At 30.0% G+C, this 14,631-nt stretch overlaps 1 protein-coding gene across 2 annotated transcripts in view; it reads right to left on the bottom strand.

Annotated features, from left to right (window-relative positions):
• Window positions 1-14,631, bottom strand: part of LOC145287748 (sodium leak channel NALCN-like) — a 275,430-nt gene that overhangs the window by 12,937 nt on the left and 247,862 nt on the right. For both annotated transcript variants that reach the window (XM_080135514.1, XM_080135515.1), the window contains exons 35-37: window positions 14,161-14,276; window positions 11,865-12,022; window positions 7,579-7,729 (exon numbers count right to left, since the gene is read on the bottom strand). In XM_080135514.1, the coding sequence (XP_079991640.1) occupies window positions 7,579-7,729; window positions 11,865-12,022; window positions 14,161-14,276 (425 nt within the window). The remainder of the gene's footprint in view (window positions 1-7,578; window positions 7,730-11,864; window positions 12,023-14,160; window positions 14,277-14,631) is intronic.

The following is a 14,631-nucleotide window of genomic DNA, read 5'->3' as shown; positions in this document are numbered from 1 at the left end:
TATTTTGTCACTATTCTAAAGTCAACTATTTTAAGATCAACTATTATAAGGGATACTATTTTACTGTAAATATTTTGTCACTATTCTAAAGTCAACTATTTTAAGATCAACTATTATAAGGGATACTATTTTACTGTAAATATTTTGTCACTATTCTAAAGTCAACTATTTTAAGATCAACTATTATAAGGGATACTATTTTACTGTAAATATTTTGTCACTATTCTAAAGTCAACTATTTTAAGATCAACTATTATAAGGGATACTATTTTACTGTAAATATTTTGTCACTATTCTAAAGTCAACTATTTTAAGATCAACTATTATAAGGGATACTATTTTACTGTAAAATATTTTGTCACTATTCTAAAGTCAACTATTTTAAGATCAACTATTATAAGGGATACTATTTTACTGTAAAATATTTTGTCACTATTCTAAAGTCAACTATTTTAAGATCAACTATTATAAGGGATACTATTTTACTGTAAAATATTTTGTCACTATTCTAAAGTCAACTATTTTAAGATCAACTATTATAAGGGATACTAGTTTACTGTAAAATATTTTGTCACTATTCAAAAGTCAACTATTTTAAGATCAACTATTATAAGGGATACTAGTTTACTGTAAAATATTTTGTCACTATTCTAAAGTCAACTATTTTAAGATCAACTATTATAAGGGATACTAGTTTACTGTAAAATATTTTGTCACTATTCAAAAGTCAACTATTTTAAGATCAACTATTATAAGGGATACTATTTTACTGTAAAATATTTTGTCACTATTCTAAAGTCAACTATTTTAAGATCAACTATTATAAGGGATACTATTTTACTGTAAAATATTTTGTCACTATTCTAAAGTCAACTATTTTAAGATCAACTATTATAAGGGATACTATTTTACTGTAAATATTTTGTCACTATTCTACAGTCAACTATTTTAAGATCAACTATTATAAGGGATACTATTTTACTGTAAATATTTTGTCACTTTTCTAAAGTCAACTATTTTAAGATCAACAATTTTTAGGGATACTATTTTACTGTAAAATATTTTGTCACTATTCTAAAGTCAACTATTTTAAGATCAACTATTATAAGGGATACTAGTTTACTGTAAAATATTTTGTCACTATTCAAAAGTCAACTATTTTAAGATCAACTATTATAAGGGATACTATTTTACTGTAAATATTTTGTCACTATTCTAAAGTCAACTATTTTAAGATCAACTATTTTAAGGGATACTATTTTACTGTAAAATATTTTGTCACTATTCTAAAGTCAACTATTTTAAGATCAACTATTATAAGGGATACTAGTTTACTGTAAAATATTTTGTCACTATTCAAAAGTCAACTATTTTAAGATCAACTATTATAAGGGATACTAGTTTACTGTAAAATATTTTGTCACTATTCTAAAGTCAACTATTTTAAGATCAACTATTATAAGGGATACTAGTTTACTGTAAAATATTTTGTCACTATTCTAAAGTCAACTATTTTAAGATCAACTATTATAAGGGATACTAGTTTACTGTAAAATATTTTGTCACTATTCTAAAGTCAACTATTTTAAGATCAACTATTATAAGGGATACTATTTTACTGTAAAATATTTTGTCACTATTCAAAAGTCAACTATTTTAAGATCAACTATTATAAGGGATACTAGTTTACTGTAAAATATTTTGTCACTATTCTAAAGTCAACTATTTTAAGATCAACTATTATAAGGGATACTAGTTTACTGTAAAATATTTTGTCACTATTCTAAAGTCAACTATTTTAAGATCAACTATTATAAGGGATACTAGTTTACTGTAAAATATTTTGTCACTATTCTAAAGTCAACTATTTTAAGATCAACTATTATAAGGGATACTAGTTTACTGTAAAATATTTTGTCACTATTCTAAAGTCAACTATTTTAAGATCAACTATTATAAGGGATACTATTTTACTGTAAAATATTTTGTCACTATTCAAAAGTCAACTATTTTAAGATCAACTATTATAAGGGATACTAGTTTACTGTAAAATATTTTGTCACTATTCTAAAGTCAACTATTTTAAGATCAACTATTATAAGGGATACTAGTTTACTGTAAAATATTTTGTCACTATTCTAAAGTCAACTATTTTAAGATCACCTATTATAAGGGATACTAGTTTACTGTAAAATATTTTGTCACTATTCTAAAGTCAACTATTTTAAGATCAACTATTATAAGGGATACTAGTTTACTGTAAATATTTTGTCACTATTCTAAAGTCAACTATTTTAAGATCAACTATTATAAGGGATACTATTTTACTATAAAATATTTTGCCACTATTCAAAAGTCAACTATTTTAAGATCAACTATTATAAGGGATACTATTTTACTGTAAAATATTTTGTCACTATTCTAAAGTCAACTATTTTAAGATCAACTATTATAAGGGATACTAGTTTACTGTAAAATATTTTGTCACTATTCAAAAGTCAACTATTTTAAGATCAACTATTATAAGGGATACTATTTTACTGTAAAATATTTTGTCACTATTCTAAAGTCAACTATTTTAAGATCAACTATTATAAGGGATACTATTTTACTGTAAAATATTTTGTCACTATTCTAAAGCCAACTATTTTAAGATCAACTATTATAAGGGATACTAGTTTACTGTAAAATATTTTGTCACTATTCAAAAGTCAACTATTTTAAGATCAACTATTATAAGGGATACTATTTTACTGTAAAATATTTTGTCACTATTCTAAAGTCAACTATTTTAAGATCAACTATTATAAGGGATACTAGTTTACTGTAAAATATTTTGTCACTATTCAAAAGTCAACTATTTTAAGATCAACTATTATAAGGGATACTATTTTACTGTAAATATTTTGTCACTATTCTAAAGTCAACTATTTTAAGATCAACTATTATAAGGGATACTATTTTACTGTAAATATTTTGTCACTATTCTACAGTCAACTATTTTAAGATCAACTATTATAAGGGATACTATTTTACTGTAAATATTTTGTCACTATTCTAAAGTCAACTATTTTAAGATCAACTATTTTAAGGGATACTATTTTACTGTAAAATATTTTGTCACTATTCTAAAGTCAACTATTTTAAGATCAACTATTATAAGGGATACTAGTTTACTGTAAAATATTTTGTCACTATTCAAAAGTCAACAATTTAAGATCAACTATTATAAGGGATACTATTTTACTGTAAATATTTTGTCACTATTCTAAAGTCAACTATTTTAAGATCAACTATTTTAAGGGATACTATTTTACTGTAAAATATTTTGTCACTATTCTAAAGTCAACTATTTTAAGATCAACTATTATAAGGGATACTAGTTTACTGTAAAATATTTTGTCACTATTCAAAAGTCAACTATTTTAAGATCAACTATTATAAGGGATACTAGTTTACTGTAAAATATTTTGTCACTATTCTAAAGTCAACTATTTTAAGATCAACTATTATAAGGGATACTATTTTACTGTAAAATATTTTGTCACTATTCTAAAGTCAACTATTTTAAGATCAACTATTATAAGGGATACTAGTTTACTGTAAAATATTTTGTCACTATTCTAAAGTCAACTATTTTAAGATCAACTATTATAAGGGATACTATTTTACTGTAAAATATTTTGTCACTATTCAAAAGTCAACTATTTTAAGATCAACTATTATAAGGGATACTAGTTTACTGTAAAATATTTTGTCACTATTCTAAAGTCAACTATTTTAAGATCAACTATTATAAGGGATACTAGTTTACTGTAAAATATTTTGTCACTATTCTAAAGTCAACTATTTTAAGATCAACTATTATAAGGGATACTAGTTTACTGTAAATATTTTGTCACTATTCTAAAGTCAACTATTTTAAGATCAACTATTATAAGGGATACTATTTTACTATAAAATATTTTGCCACTATTCTACAGTCAACTATTTTAAGATCAACTATTATAAGGGATACTATTTTACTGTAAAATATTTTGCCACTATTCTAAAGTCAACTATTTTAAGATCAACTATTATAAGGGATACTATTTTACTGTAAATATTTTGTCACTATTCTAAAGTCAACTATTTTAAGATCAACTATTATAAGGGATACTATTTTACTATAAAATATTTTGCCACTATTCTACAGTCAACTATTTTAAGATCAACTATTATAAGGGATACTATTTTACTGTAAAATATTTTGCCACTATTCTACAGTCAACTATTTTAAGATCAACTATTATAAGGGATACTATTTTACTATAAAATATTTTGCCACTATTCTACAGTCAACTATTTTAAGATCAACTATTATAAGGGATACTATTTTACTGTAAAATATTTTGCCACTATTCTACAGTCAACTATTTTAAGATCAACTATTATAAGGGATACTATTTTACTATAAAATATTTTGTCACTATTCTAAAGTCAACTATTTTAAGATCAACTATTATAAGGGATACTATTTTACTGTAAAATATTTTGCCACTATTCAACAGTCAACTATTTTAAGATCAACTATTATAAGGGATACTATTTTACTGTAAAATATTTTGCCACTATTCTACAGTCAACTATTTTAAGATCAACTATTATAAGGGATACTATTTTACTGTAAAATATTTTCTCACTATTCTACAGTCAACTATTTTAAGATCAACTATTATAAGGGATACTATTTTACTGTAAAATATCTTGTCACTATTCTAAAGTCAACTATTTTAAGGTCTCATATTATAAGGGATACTATTTTACTGTAAAATATTTTGCCACTATTCTACAGTCAACTATTTTAGGATCAACTATTATAAGGGATACTATTTTACTGTAAAATATTTTGCCACTATTCTAAACTCAACTATTTTAAGAGATACTATTTTACTGTAAAATATTTTGCCACTATTCTAAAGTCAACTATTTTAAGATCAACTATTATAAGGGATACTATTTTACTGTAAAATATTTTGCCACTATTCTACAGTCAACTATTTTAAGATCAACTATTATAGGGGATACTATTTTACTATAAAATATTTTGCCACTATTCTACAGTCAACTATTTTAAGATCAACTATTATAAGGGATACTATTTTACTGTAAAATATTTTGTCACTATTCTACAGTCAACTATTTTAAGATCAACTATTATAAGGGATACTATTTTACTGTAAAATATTTTCTCACTATTCTACAGTCAACTATTTTAAGAGATACTATTTTACTGTAAAATATTTTCTCACTATTCTAAAGTCAACTATTTTAAGGTCTCCTATTATAAGGTTAGCTATCATAAGGTCAACTATTACAAAGTCAATTATCATAAGATCAATCATTTTATTATTTCGATTGCTGGAAATTGGTTTTAGCAAGATTTGACTATTCATTATTATTTGTTTGATTTTTATTTGAGAAGGGATAGGGACATGATTTTGCAAAGAGAAAAGAAAAACACAATACCATAAATGTTGGGGACATTTTTTTTTTTCAACATTTGAGAAATTCGAAGCAATTTGAGGGCATAAACACAAGGTTGGTTTTTGATGTGGGGAAAATCCAGCTCCCCACAAGAGGCACTTTAGATTAAGACCAAAATAAAAATTACTGAAATCTTGAAGGATTTCTCAACTTACTGACCAAGGACAAAAAATATGAAGTGCAGTATGATACTTGACTTTGAGTGCTCTTGTAGCATACGTCACTGATGTAAGGGAAATAACTCTCATTGACTCTTTTTTTTTCCTCCAGAAGAGGAATTGTACTTTTTATTAAAAAGAAAGAAAATACAATGCTAGTTGTGTTAATTTATTTGGCAAAACATAAAACAATCTTGCCATGTAGGAAAAGAGTGCTCTTGTAGCATACGTCACTGATGTAAGGGAAGTAACTCTCATTGACTCTAATCTTGCCATGTAGGAAAAGAGTGGTAGAAATCATCTTGAATTATTGGTTGGTGCATTTATTACCTCCCTTGGAAGTCTATTCGAAGGTCCAAGGATTCTGATTAAGAAAATGTCCCTCTTTCATTTTAACTGAAATTAACGCTGAAATAGTTTCTTGTAGTGTCTGTGTAGACTAATTTCTTATGCAGGAGTGAATAATAGTCCCCAAGGTATATCAAACGAGATTGTCATGTAATCATTGGCACTCAAGGAAGAAAAAGCTTTGGAGTCAACTTCTGTGCAGTTCTAGAGGGACCACTCTGCAAGGTTTTAATTTCTGGCACTTTTAATGAGGCGCTTGTTTATTGCTAAGCACTTAAGGCACCCCTAGCTGGAAATGTTGACAGGACTGCCCAAGCATTTTTTTATCCTTGTCCAAAATTCCCCTCATATTTAAAAATAAAATTAAAGAAAAAGCCGTATGATGCATGTAACTGTGACGGAAAAAAACATCATATTCCAAAAATCATATAAATCGATCAAGTAGTTTTATTTATAAATTAGAAAAAAATAAAAAATGAATAACAGAATTGCAGCTGTCTGTACTATCATTTTGAAAAAAAAAAAAAAAAAGATACCTCAACAATAATTCAAACTTGAACGATTTATGCTGTAATGCCTATAAATTTCCATTAATTGTTTAGAAAATAATTTTCTTTAATTCAACTAATTTTAATTGATCAAGTAGTTTTATTTTTAAAAATGAAAATAAAATTTTACAAGTAGCCGAAGAGTGTACGCTTTGTTTGCCATTTTGAAAACAATCTAAAAAAAATAAAGGGAGATGACTCAATAGTCCAAACTTGCAAGATTTATGTTGTAATGCTTACAAATGCCCATTAAATGCCTAAAAATGGTTTTCTTTATAAAAATAAAACTACTGGGTCAATTTATATGATTTTTGTAATATGACATTTTCGTTTCGTCACATGTACATTCATCATACAAATTTTTCTTTATTTTTGTGTTTTGATATAGAAATTTAATAATTAATTCTGGACAAGAACTGCACTTTTTGTAAACCAAAATGCTCAACCTCTTAGACGCTGGCTTTTTAATCCTTACTTTCTGACCTTGTGTCACATGTTCAAACAATGATTAGAATGTAAAAAAAAAATTAAATAAAAACACTGGCAACTTTGTTAAGAAATTTCCATTTTTGTTCCAAAAGTTGCATCAGTAAAAAATGAAAATGTTTTGGTAAGTTATATAAAAAAGATGGCAACATAAACATTTGCAACATAAAAAAATTACAGCATAAAAAATTTGCAACATAAAAAATTGCAATGTAAAAAAAATTGCAACATAAAAAATTGCAACTAAAAAAAATTGCATCATAAAAAAGATTGCAACGTAAACATTTGCAACATAAAAAAATTATAGCCTAAAAAATTGCAATATAAAAAAATTTGCAACATAAAAAATTGCAACATTAACAAATTAACAAAAAATTGCAACATAAAAAAGATTGCAATGTAAACATTTGCAACATAAAAAAACAGCATAAAAAAATTGCAACGTAAAAAAATTGCAACATAAAAAAAATTGCAACGTAAACAAATTAACATAAAAAATATAAAGAACTTACAGCCCTTATTCGTTTCAGACATTTGTCTAGCCAATTCCGAATCGTTAATTTGGCAACTTCTTCTTCAATTGTATATTCCAATTCTTCACGGTTCAATAATTCTTCTAGTTGCAAACTTTTACGGATATCCATCGAACGATATGACAACATGCTGTAAATAGATAAAAACAATGCAAACATATAAAATTAAAGATTCAAATGTACATGGGTGACCCATGTTAATAGAATTCACAATATGTTCTGCATGAATCGTTTACATGGCAGATTCCTTATGTTAAGAATAAGTAGGTTTGAAAACACTTTTAAAAGATCGTGTCAAGCTGGCCTAATGGTCATCGTACTTGACTCACTGTCTTTAGGTTTGGATTTCAATCTCAGTTTGAGTTTTCTTTTTTGCTTACAAGAAGTTAACTGTTTAGAAAAAACATAATACTCACATGCACATGTCTCAGATTCTCTATCGATTAGAATATTATATTTATGCCTATTTTACAACTGGGTAACGCCAAGTGACCTGCTTATATATATATATATATATATATATATATATATATATATATACACATACACACAACCATACCATACCAGGTTAAAGGTGTTCAGGAGTGATAACTACTGAATTTAAAGATACATATATACATATTTAATTATAAAACTCCATGCTTGTTAGAATCTTGTCTTTTACTATTTGGCAATTCCATGAAAAAGGATGACAGGTCAATATATATATATATATATATATATATATATATTTATAGTTTTTAAAATATAATTATATAATTATATTTTAAAAACAATATGTATGCCGCTCCCCAATGTGGCGGTATCAAGTTGGTTAAATGGAAAATTATTCCCAACTAGCATTTAGGTAAAAATGCACTTTCGTAAATAATCGAATTCATTCAAAACATATCGCAAAAAACAAAAACAAATAACATCTATATACACATATATATATATATATATATATATATATATTAGCAAGGGTACCTGGCGTTGCCTGGGTGTGGAGAGGTGCTGTAGTAAGGATATTAAGCAAGTGCCAGGCATAAAAAAAAGAACATGGCTACCCGATGGAAAAATAAAAGAAGGGATAAAATCAACGGAAAAAAAAATCACATAAATAACCTTGTTTAAATGTTAAAACTCTTTTAAAAAATTGGAAAAACAATAACAAAAAAAAAACAGTCCGTTATGTGGGCGCGAATGTGAAACCCAAAGCTTACGATGCGGCCTCGATAATCACTGCTCCACGATGAAGTCAGCAAAGTAACATCGTTTTTTTTTTTCTGTTTAAACTAAATTATCATTCATTCATGCATCTATTGTCTAAATCGTTATGAAAGTAATTCATCATTCGTTCATACGTGGTTGTCTAAATCGTTATTATGAAGGAACGATTTATTGCTACCCTCCCTGACTGTTTTTTTTTTTTTTTTAATTCTCACATATTATTAGACTGAGATGTTGCTCTTTCAGACGGTACCGGTTTCGACCCGGTCTGATGCCGCTGAGAAACGTTTTTAGGAGGCATACACAAACGCTTTTTATATATTAGACTAGTCTAAGGGTTTGGAGGTATGTCTTGAAAAAAAAAAAAAAAAAAAAAAAAATGTAGAAGGCAGGCAGGAAAAGAATGTGAAAAAAACGTGACATCTTTGCCGTTGCGTCCATCACAAAACTGGAAGTGGCGAACGTTAAAATTTAGGCTAGTCAATGTAAAAGAGTGGATGACTTTAAAAAATATCTGCGAAAAAAGCAACCCCTCCTTGTAGAAAACTGCCCAGGGTGAAGGAATTAACGTGTTTGGCCAATTTCTCTGCTTTTGACACACTATTAAAAGCAAGGATTGCTTTCTTAGAGTATCACACCATGAATATCTGTAGTATTGGGAATCCCAGCTTAATTGCTATATAGGTAGTTTTAGAAATAGAAAATTATGTAAGCATATTTTCATTTCCCATCATCGGGAATTGTGGTCGTAGGCTTCCGGTTGACGGCCACATGGGCTGAGAGTGGTTTAGGCAGCAGAGAAAGCAGAGCGGAGATTTCAGGTCTCTCCCGACAATCAGGGTCCGAGATGATAGGCTTGCCTTGAAATAGAAGATTGAAGCTTCAGTCCATCTTGTTGTCATTAATGAATCTGTCTGTAGTGGTCACTCCCCAACAAGATGGCAGATCAGCGTCCAAGATATCATCCGCTGGCCAAGGCAACCAAGTATGTACACCATTATACATTTGCACATACACGTCTTGAAGACTTTCAAGGCAAGAAACGGTGTAAGGATAAGAACACACACACACACACATAACAGTGAACTGCACGCAAAATACGTAAGAGCACACACACACACATATATATGTAAGAACACAGACTCTTAAAAGCACCCTTAGAAACAAGTAAAAGTGAACGTAACAGAAATTAAGTTAGTATTAAATAATAAACACAAACACGACAAAAGATTTACGGTAACATATCTACAACAGAGAAGCTTCCAGTTCATGAATGCATAAGTTCAGTCATCATAACAATACAATTTGCAATCACGTGGCCCATTCTTTGGCTGGAATAAATAATAGGATGCATCACTTCAGGAACGTCCTTCATAAAATAAAAAATAAAAATTTAATCTAGGACCCATAATAATTCCAGTTTGCTTTCTCTATATTATAAATATCTTGCCGTTGTGAGGTGGGAAACCTATACTTCTAATCCTGTCTGGTGCAACTGGCAGTGGAGCAGCGATCCTTTGATTCGTCGTTATCATTATCAGCATTACTAAAGGCCTGTATCTTTCTTTGTCCTGACAGGAGAAAAGGGGGATGAGCAGGGAGGTTGTTGAGGAGGAAGGCTTCCTTGGTTTTTCTCCTTTTGGGAGCACTACTGATTGTTACTAAACTTTAAACGTAATTTCATTTTGTGTTAATTACAACACAATAAATAAAGCAACTGGGAAATTATTTGTCTCAAGAAGAAACCGATTGTGCTTTTTGAGATTTTTTTCTGTAAGAGAGAGAATTTAAATTTGCTGACCTATCAAACAAGAACCCATAGAAATTCCAGCTTTCTTCATATTATAAAATTTATTTGACAGCCACCTTATCCATATGCAAATAGTCATGAATAATGGTTTCCATAGGCCTTGTACTAATCTTGCATGAATCGAGCATTAGCTTTTAAGTGGCATAAGGGATCCAAGGAAGGTGGGGAGTGTGTGTGAGGGATGATGAGAGGTGTGGAAGGAAAAAGGAAATCAGAACACCAGAGTTGATTGGCCAAATAAAGAATTTCATGGATAAGGACCGTCATGTGTCTATAGAAACAATAAGTGCACAGTTTGATGTCAGTGTGGGAACTGTACAAACAATTATTATTATTCGCGAAGAACTGAAGATGTGGAAGATTTGCGCAAAGTTTGTCCCAAAGGTGCTCCATCCTTGTCACAGACTATTTGACGAAGATGGCCATCAAGACAGTTCCTCACCCTCCCTATAGTCCAGACTTTGCTTCCTGTGATTTTTGGTTATTCCTTAAGCTCAAAGAAAACCTTAGAAGCTGTAACAAGGGTCACTAACACTTCCATGGGGCCTTCCAGAAGTTGTTGGAATGGTATAACAAATGCATTGCAGCCGGAGGCGATTACTTTGAAGGGGACTAGAGTTCCATGTGCGTAAAAAAAGTCTGGAAACTTATTGAAGGCACCTTGTATGACATCAAAAAAGCAGACGTCTTCTTTTCTCTTTTGAGATTCACCATTTCTACAAAAGTGATATTACAGTGCTGTCAAATGAATAAACCCCAAGATGCAAATGGTGACTTCTTTATTGTTTTCATTACTCCCATTATTACGAGAAAGAAAGTTCGATCGATGCCTCCGTTCAGTCTGGAAACACAAAGGATACCCCTGTAGGGGTAGCTGCACATGTAATTGTGAGGCAAGGGTTGCACAATCTCCAACCACACCTCTCGTGAATCGGCACTGTTTGGCTTAAGGATGACTGAAAACAATGCCGAGATAAGCGGAGAGCACATACAGCACCTGAAAGTCTCAAATGGTCACGCATTTAGTTCTGACCAGGTTCAACGTTGCTTAAGTTGAGAGACAAAATATTCCATTAATTGTTTAAAAATGATTTTCTCAATTAAAAATAAAACTACTTGATCAATTTACATGATTTTTGGTGTATGATATTTTCTGTCACAGGTACGTGCACCGTAAAGATTTTTCTTTATTTTTTTTTGAGTCTTTTTTTTATTGCATAAAAAAAAATGTTGGACTTCTTACCTGAGAACATCATGAAACGTTACATCGCCTCCGTTATAAAGTTTCTCTATTTCATAGCACATGTGCTTGAACAGGAGACGGTCTTTTTCCAAATCGACTTCAAGACGGCCTCGAAGAAGGCGTAATAAAAATTTAACTCTTTTCGCTGGAATGACACCCTGAAATAGAAAATACTTCCTCCGTAAAAAAAATATTTTGTATTTCAAGGACATTTTTTCAATATTTTTAATGACAATAAAACATCATAAATTAAAAAAAAAAAAATACTCAATAAAACAAAACAAAAAAAAATACATTTTTGCAAGTAGGAAGGTTCAATCCTCAGTGCAGACAACACTAAAAATATAATTCTTAATTACTAGCAGGGCTTTATCCGGTAAAATACACTTAAATATGATATATTAATTTGCCCAGATTTCGTATACATTATTATAGTTCTAGAAGTGTAAGCCATTTTGAGTTTTAGAAACAGTTTCAGATGGTTCGCTGTTACACACAAGTCCTGGGAGGTGACTTGCTTGTAGTAGACAGTTCCACAGAACAAAATATTCTTACCGTGTTGAAACCCGGGAAAAGAACATGTGAAATTGATCCAGAAAAGGTTTAATATTTATGAAGCAATTCTGGTTTCTGATTGGTTGGTAGCAGAACGTGAATTAATTTGATTCGTCAGTTCTTAGCAGCATCGTTTATAAATAGAATCGTCCGACTGTGTGGGATCATACCCCATTATAGCTCCAAAATATTGCAACAATAGTGTCGTGATTTATAAACTAAAAAAAATGCTTTGAATGCTACAGTTTTGTTCTCGTCCCTCTTCTACCTTGGAATCTGCCATTGGCTAACACCTAATTGCAAATCCAGCAGATATAAATGAACTGTTTCAGAATCTTGCCCCGGGCTGACTCAAAATCATTTAAAGATTTTTGCAGTCAGTCTCGATTATTCCATGTAAGCCCTCTTTTTGCCGACAGAAGGAATTTATTAAATCATTGAACCTGCTTGGGGATATATTTCAATTGTTCCCATACCCTCTCCATCTTATTTGTATGTACATTTTATATAATCTCTATATAAATAAAATGAACTCATTTTTTCTCGTCGGATTTTGACCTTAATAGGATTAAAAATCAAGATATTTCATGCAAATATAATATGCACAAACGGCAGAACAATATCTGAGGTGTGTTATAGGCTTATTATTTCTCAAATTCCTCGATAATCTTAGATTTCTATACTTTTTCTGCTGAGAAGTCACGGCCAAAATCGGTTAAGATCAATGGAAATGGTAAAATATTTTCTCTCTAATAAATTCCTTCTCCCCCTGCCACCACTTAACACCATTTGGGGATCGTTCACAAGGAACAGTTGAGAAGAGAACACCGGTTTGGCTTCGTAGTTCTTTCATGTGAAGTTATTTAAAATCACTAAACTAAGCTGCAGTGCTCTGTGGCGTAGTGGTTAGCGTGCTGGACAATTCACATTATATTTTCACGTTCGCGCCGACCTACCGTAGTCGTTTTTTTTTTTTTTTTTTTTTTTTTTTTTCCTAAACAACTGGAATGGACTTTTCTTGGTGGCCGAACTGTTAACGTTGCAGATGTTTTTTTTTTTTTTTTTCACACTTTATTTTCCTACTTTTACTCATGACTCTGGGTTTGATCCTTCCTACTTACCTACCATAACATTTTTTAACCCCCCCCCCCCCGTCCCGGAAACAAACACTCGGGCAATGCCGGGTACCCCCGCTAGTTGTATATAAATATAGATCATTTGACACAAACTCCCAGTTTTTTTTACTTGTATATCCCTGGTTATTTGCTGTGAGAATTTAATTTGTTTTTTGTACTCCTGTGTCATAGCAACGATTAACTCCTGGTGTCATAGCAACGATTAACTCCTGGTGAGTGCGTTGGCAAAATGGGCTCTTAGGGTCTTCCCATGTATTATTTTTTAAGCACTATATATAACAAATCTAAAATTTATAAGCGATAAAAATAAACAGTAAAGTCATCTAAGAGTTTGTGGCGAAACGGTTAACATGCCGGACTGTGGTAACCATGGTCTGGAGTTTGATTCCTAGAAACAGTCAAGCTACGCTGATGAGAGGTAGTTACCTTGAAACACACGTGTATGTAGATTACTATTTTAAAAATAATAAAAATGTTATATACGTCCAAATAAATTATGGGCAACTTTCTAAATAAATAAAAATGGGCTTTGAGGCAAGGCCACTATTTAATCGTATTTATCGTTTTAAGAAAAAAAAAAAACATATATTTTTATTTGCACTTACCTTGCGATTGATATCCACTAGATTCCAAGTATTCTGAAACTGGCGGATATCATTATAACTCAGAAGAGCATCTTCTTCATTTGAATAAAATAGAGAAAAGTTTTCCATAATGATAGCTGAAAAAAAAAGAGAAAGAAAATTTAGTTTTGAATAAACCTCTCATCACAATATATAAAGTGAAGTTATCCACGTGCATGTGACCAGCTGAAAGTCAAAGACTACAAAACAAACACCCACAAAGTTCCATATATTCTTTGATTGGTTTTGCTCCGAATGAATAATATCTCAAATTTTAAGAAATCTTGTGATTTATGAGAAAGCAACGACAGAGTCTAGTATGTTTTGTTTGTTTTCAGCCTTATAATGGCTACGATCTACCAGTAATTGTTTAAAAAAAAAAAAAAATGATTTGACGTTTCTGAATTTTTGAGATGAGGATTGGTTATTCATATTATTTGCATTCTTTGAACT

The sequence above is a fragment of the Euprymna scolopes genome, chromosome 11 (genome assembly GCF_053919585.1).
Source record: "Euprymna scolopes isolate OS-2025 chromosome 11, ASM5391958v1, whole genome shotgun sequence".
Classification (NCBI taxonomy): Eukaryota; Metazoa; Mollusca; class Cephalopoda; order Sepiida; family Sepiolidae; genus Euprymna; species Euprymna scolopes.
The sequence above is the reverse complement of the archived record's forward strand: the minus strand, read 5'-3'. Positions and strand labels throughout refer to the sequence as shown.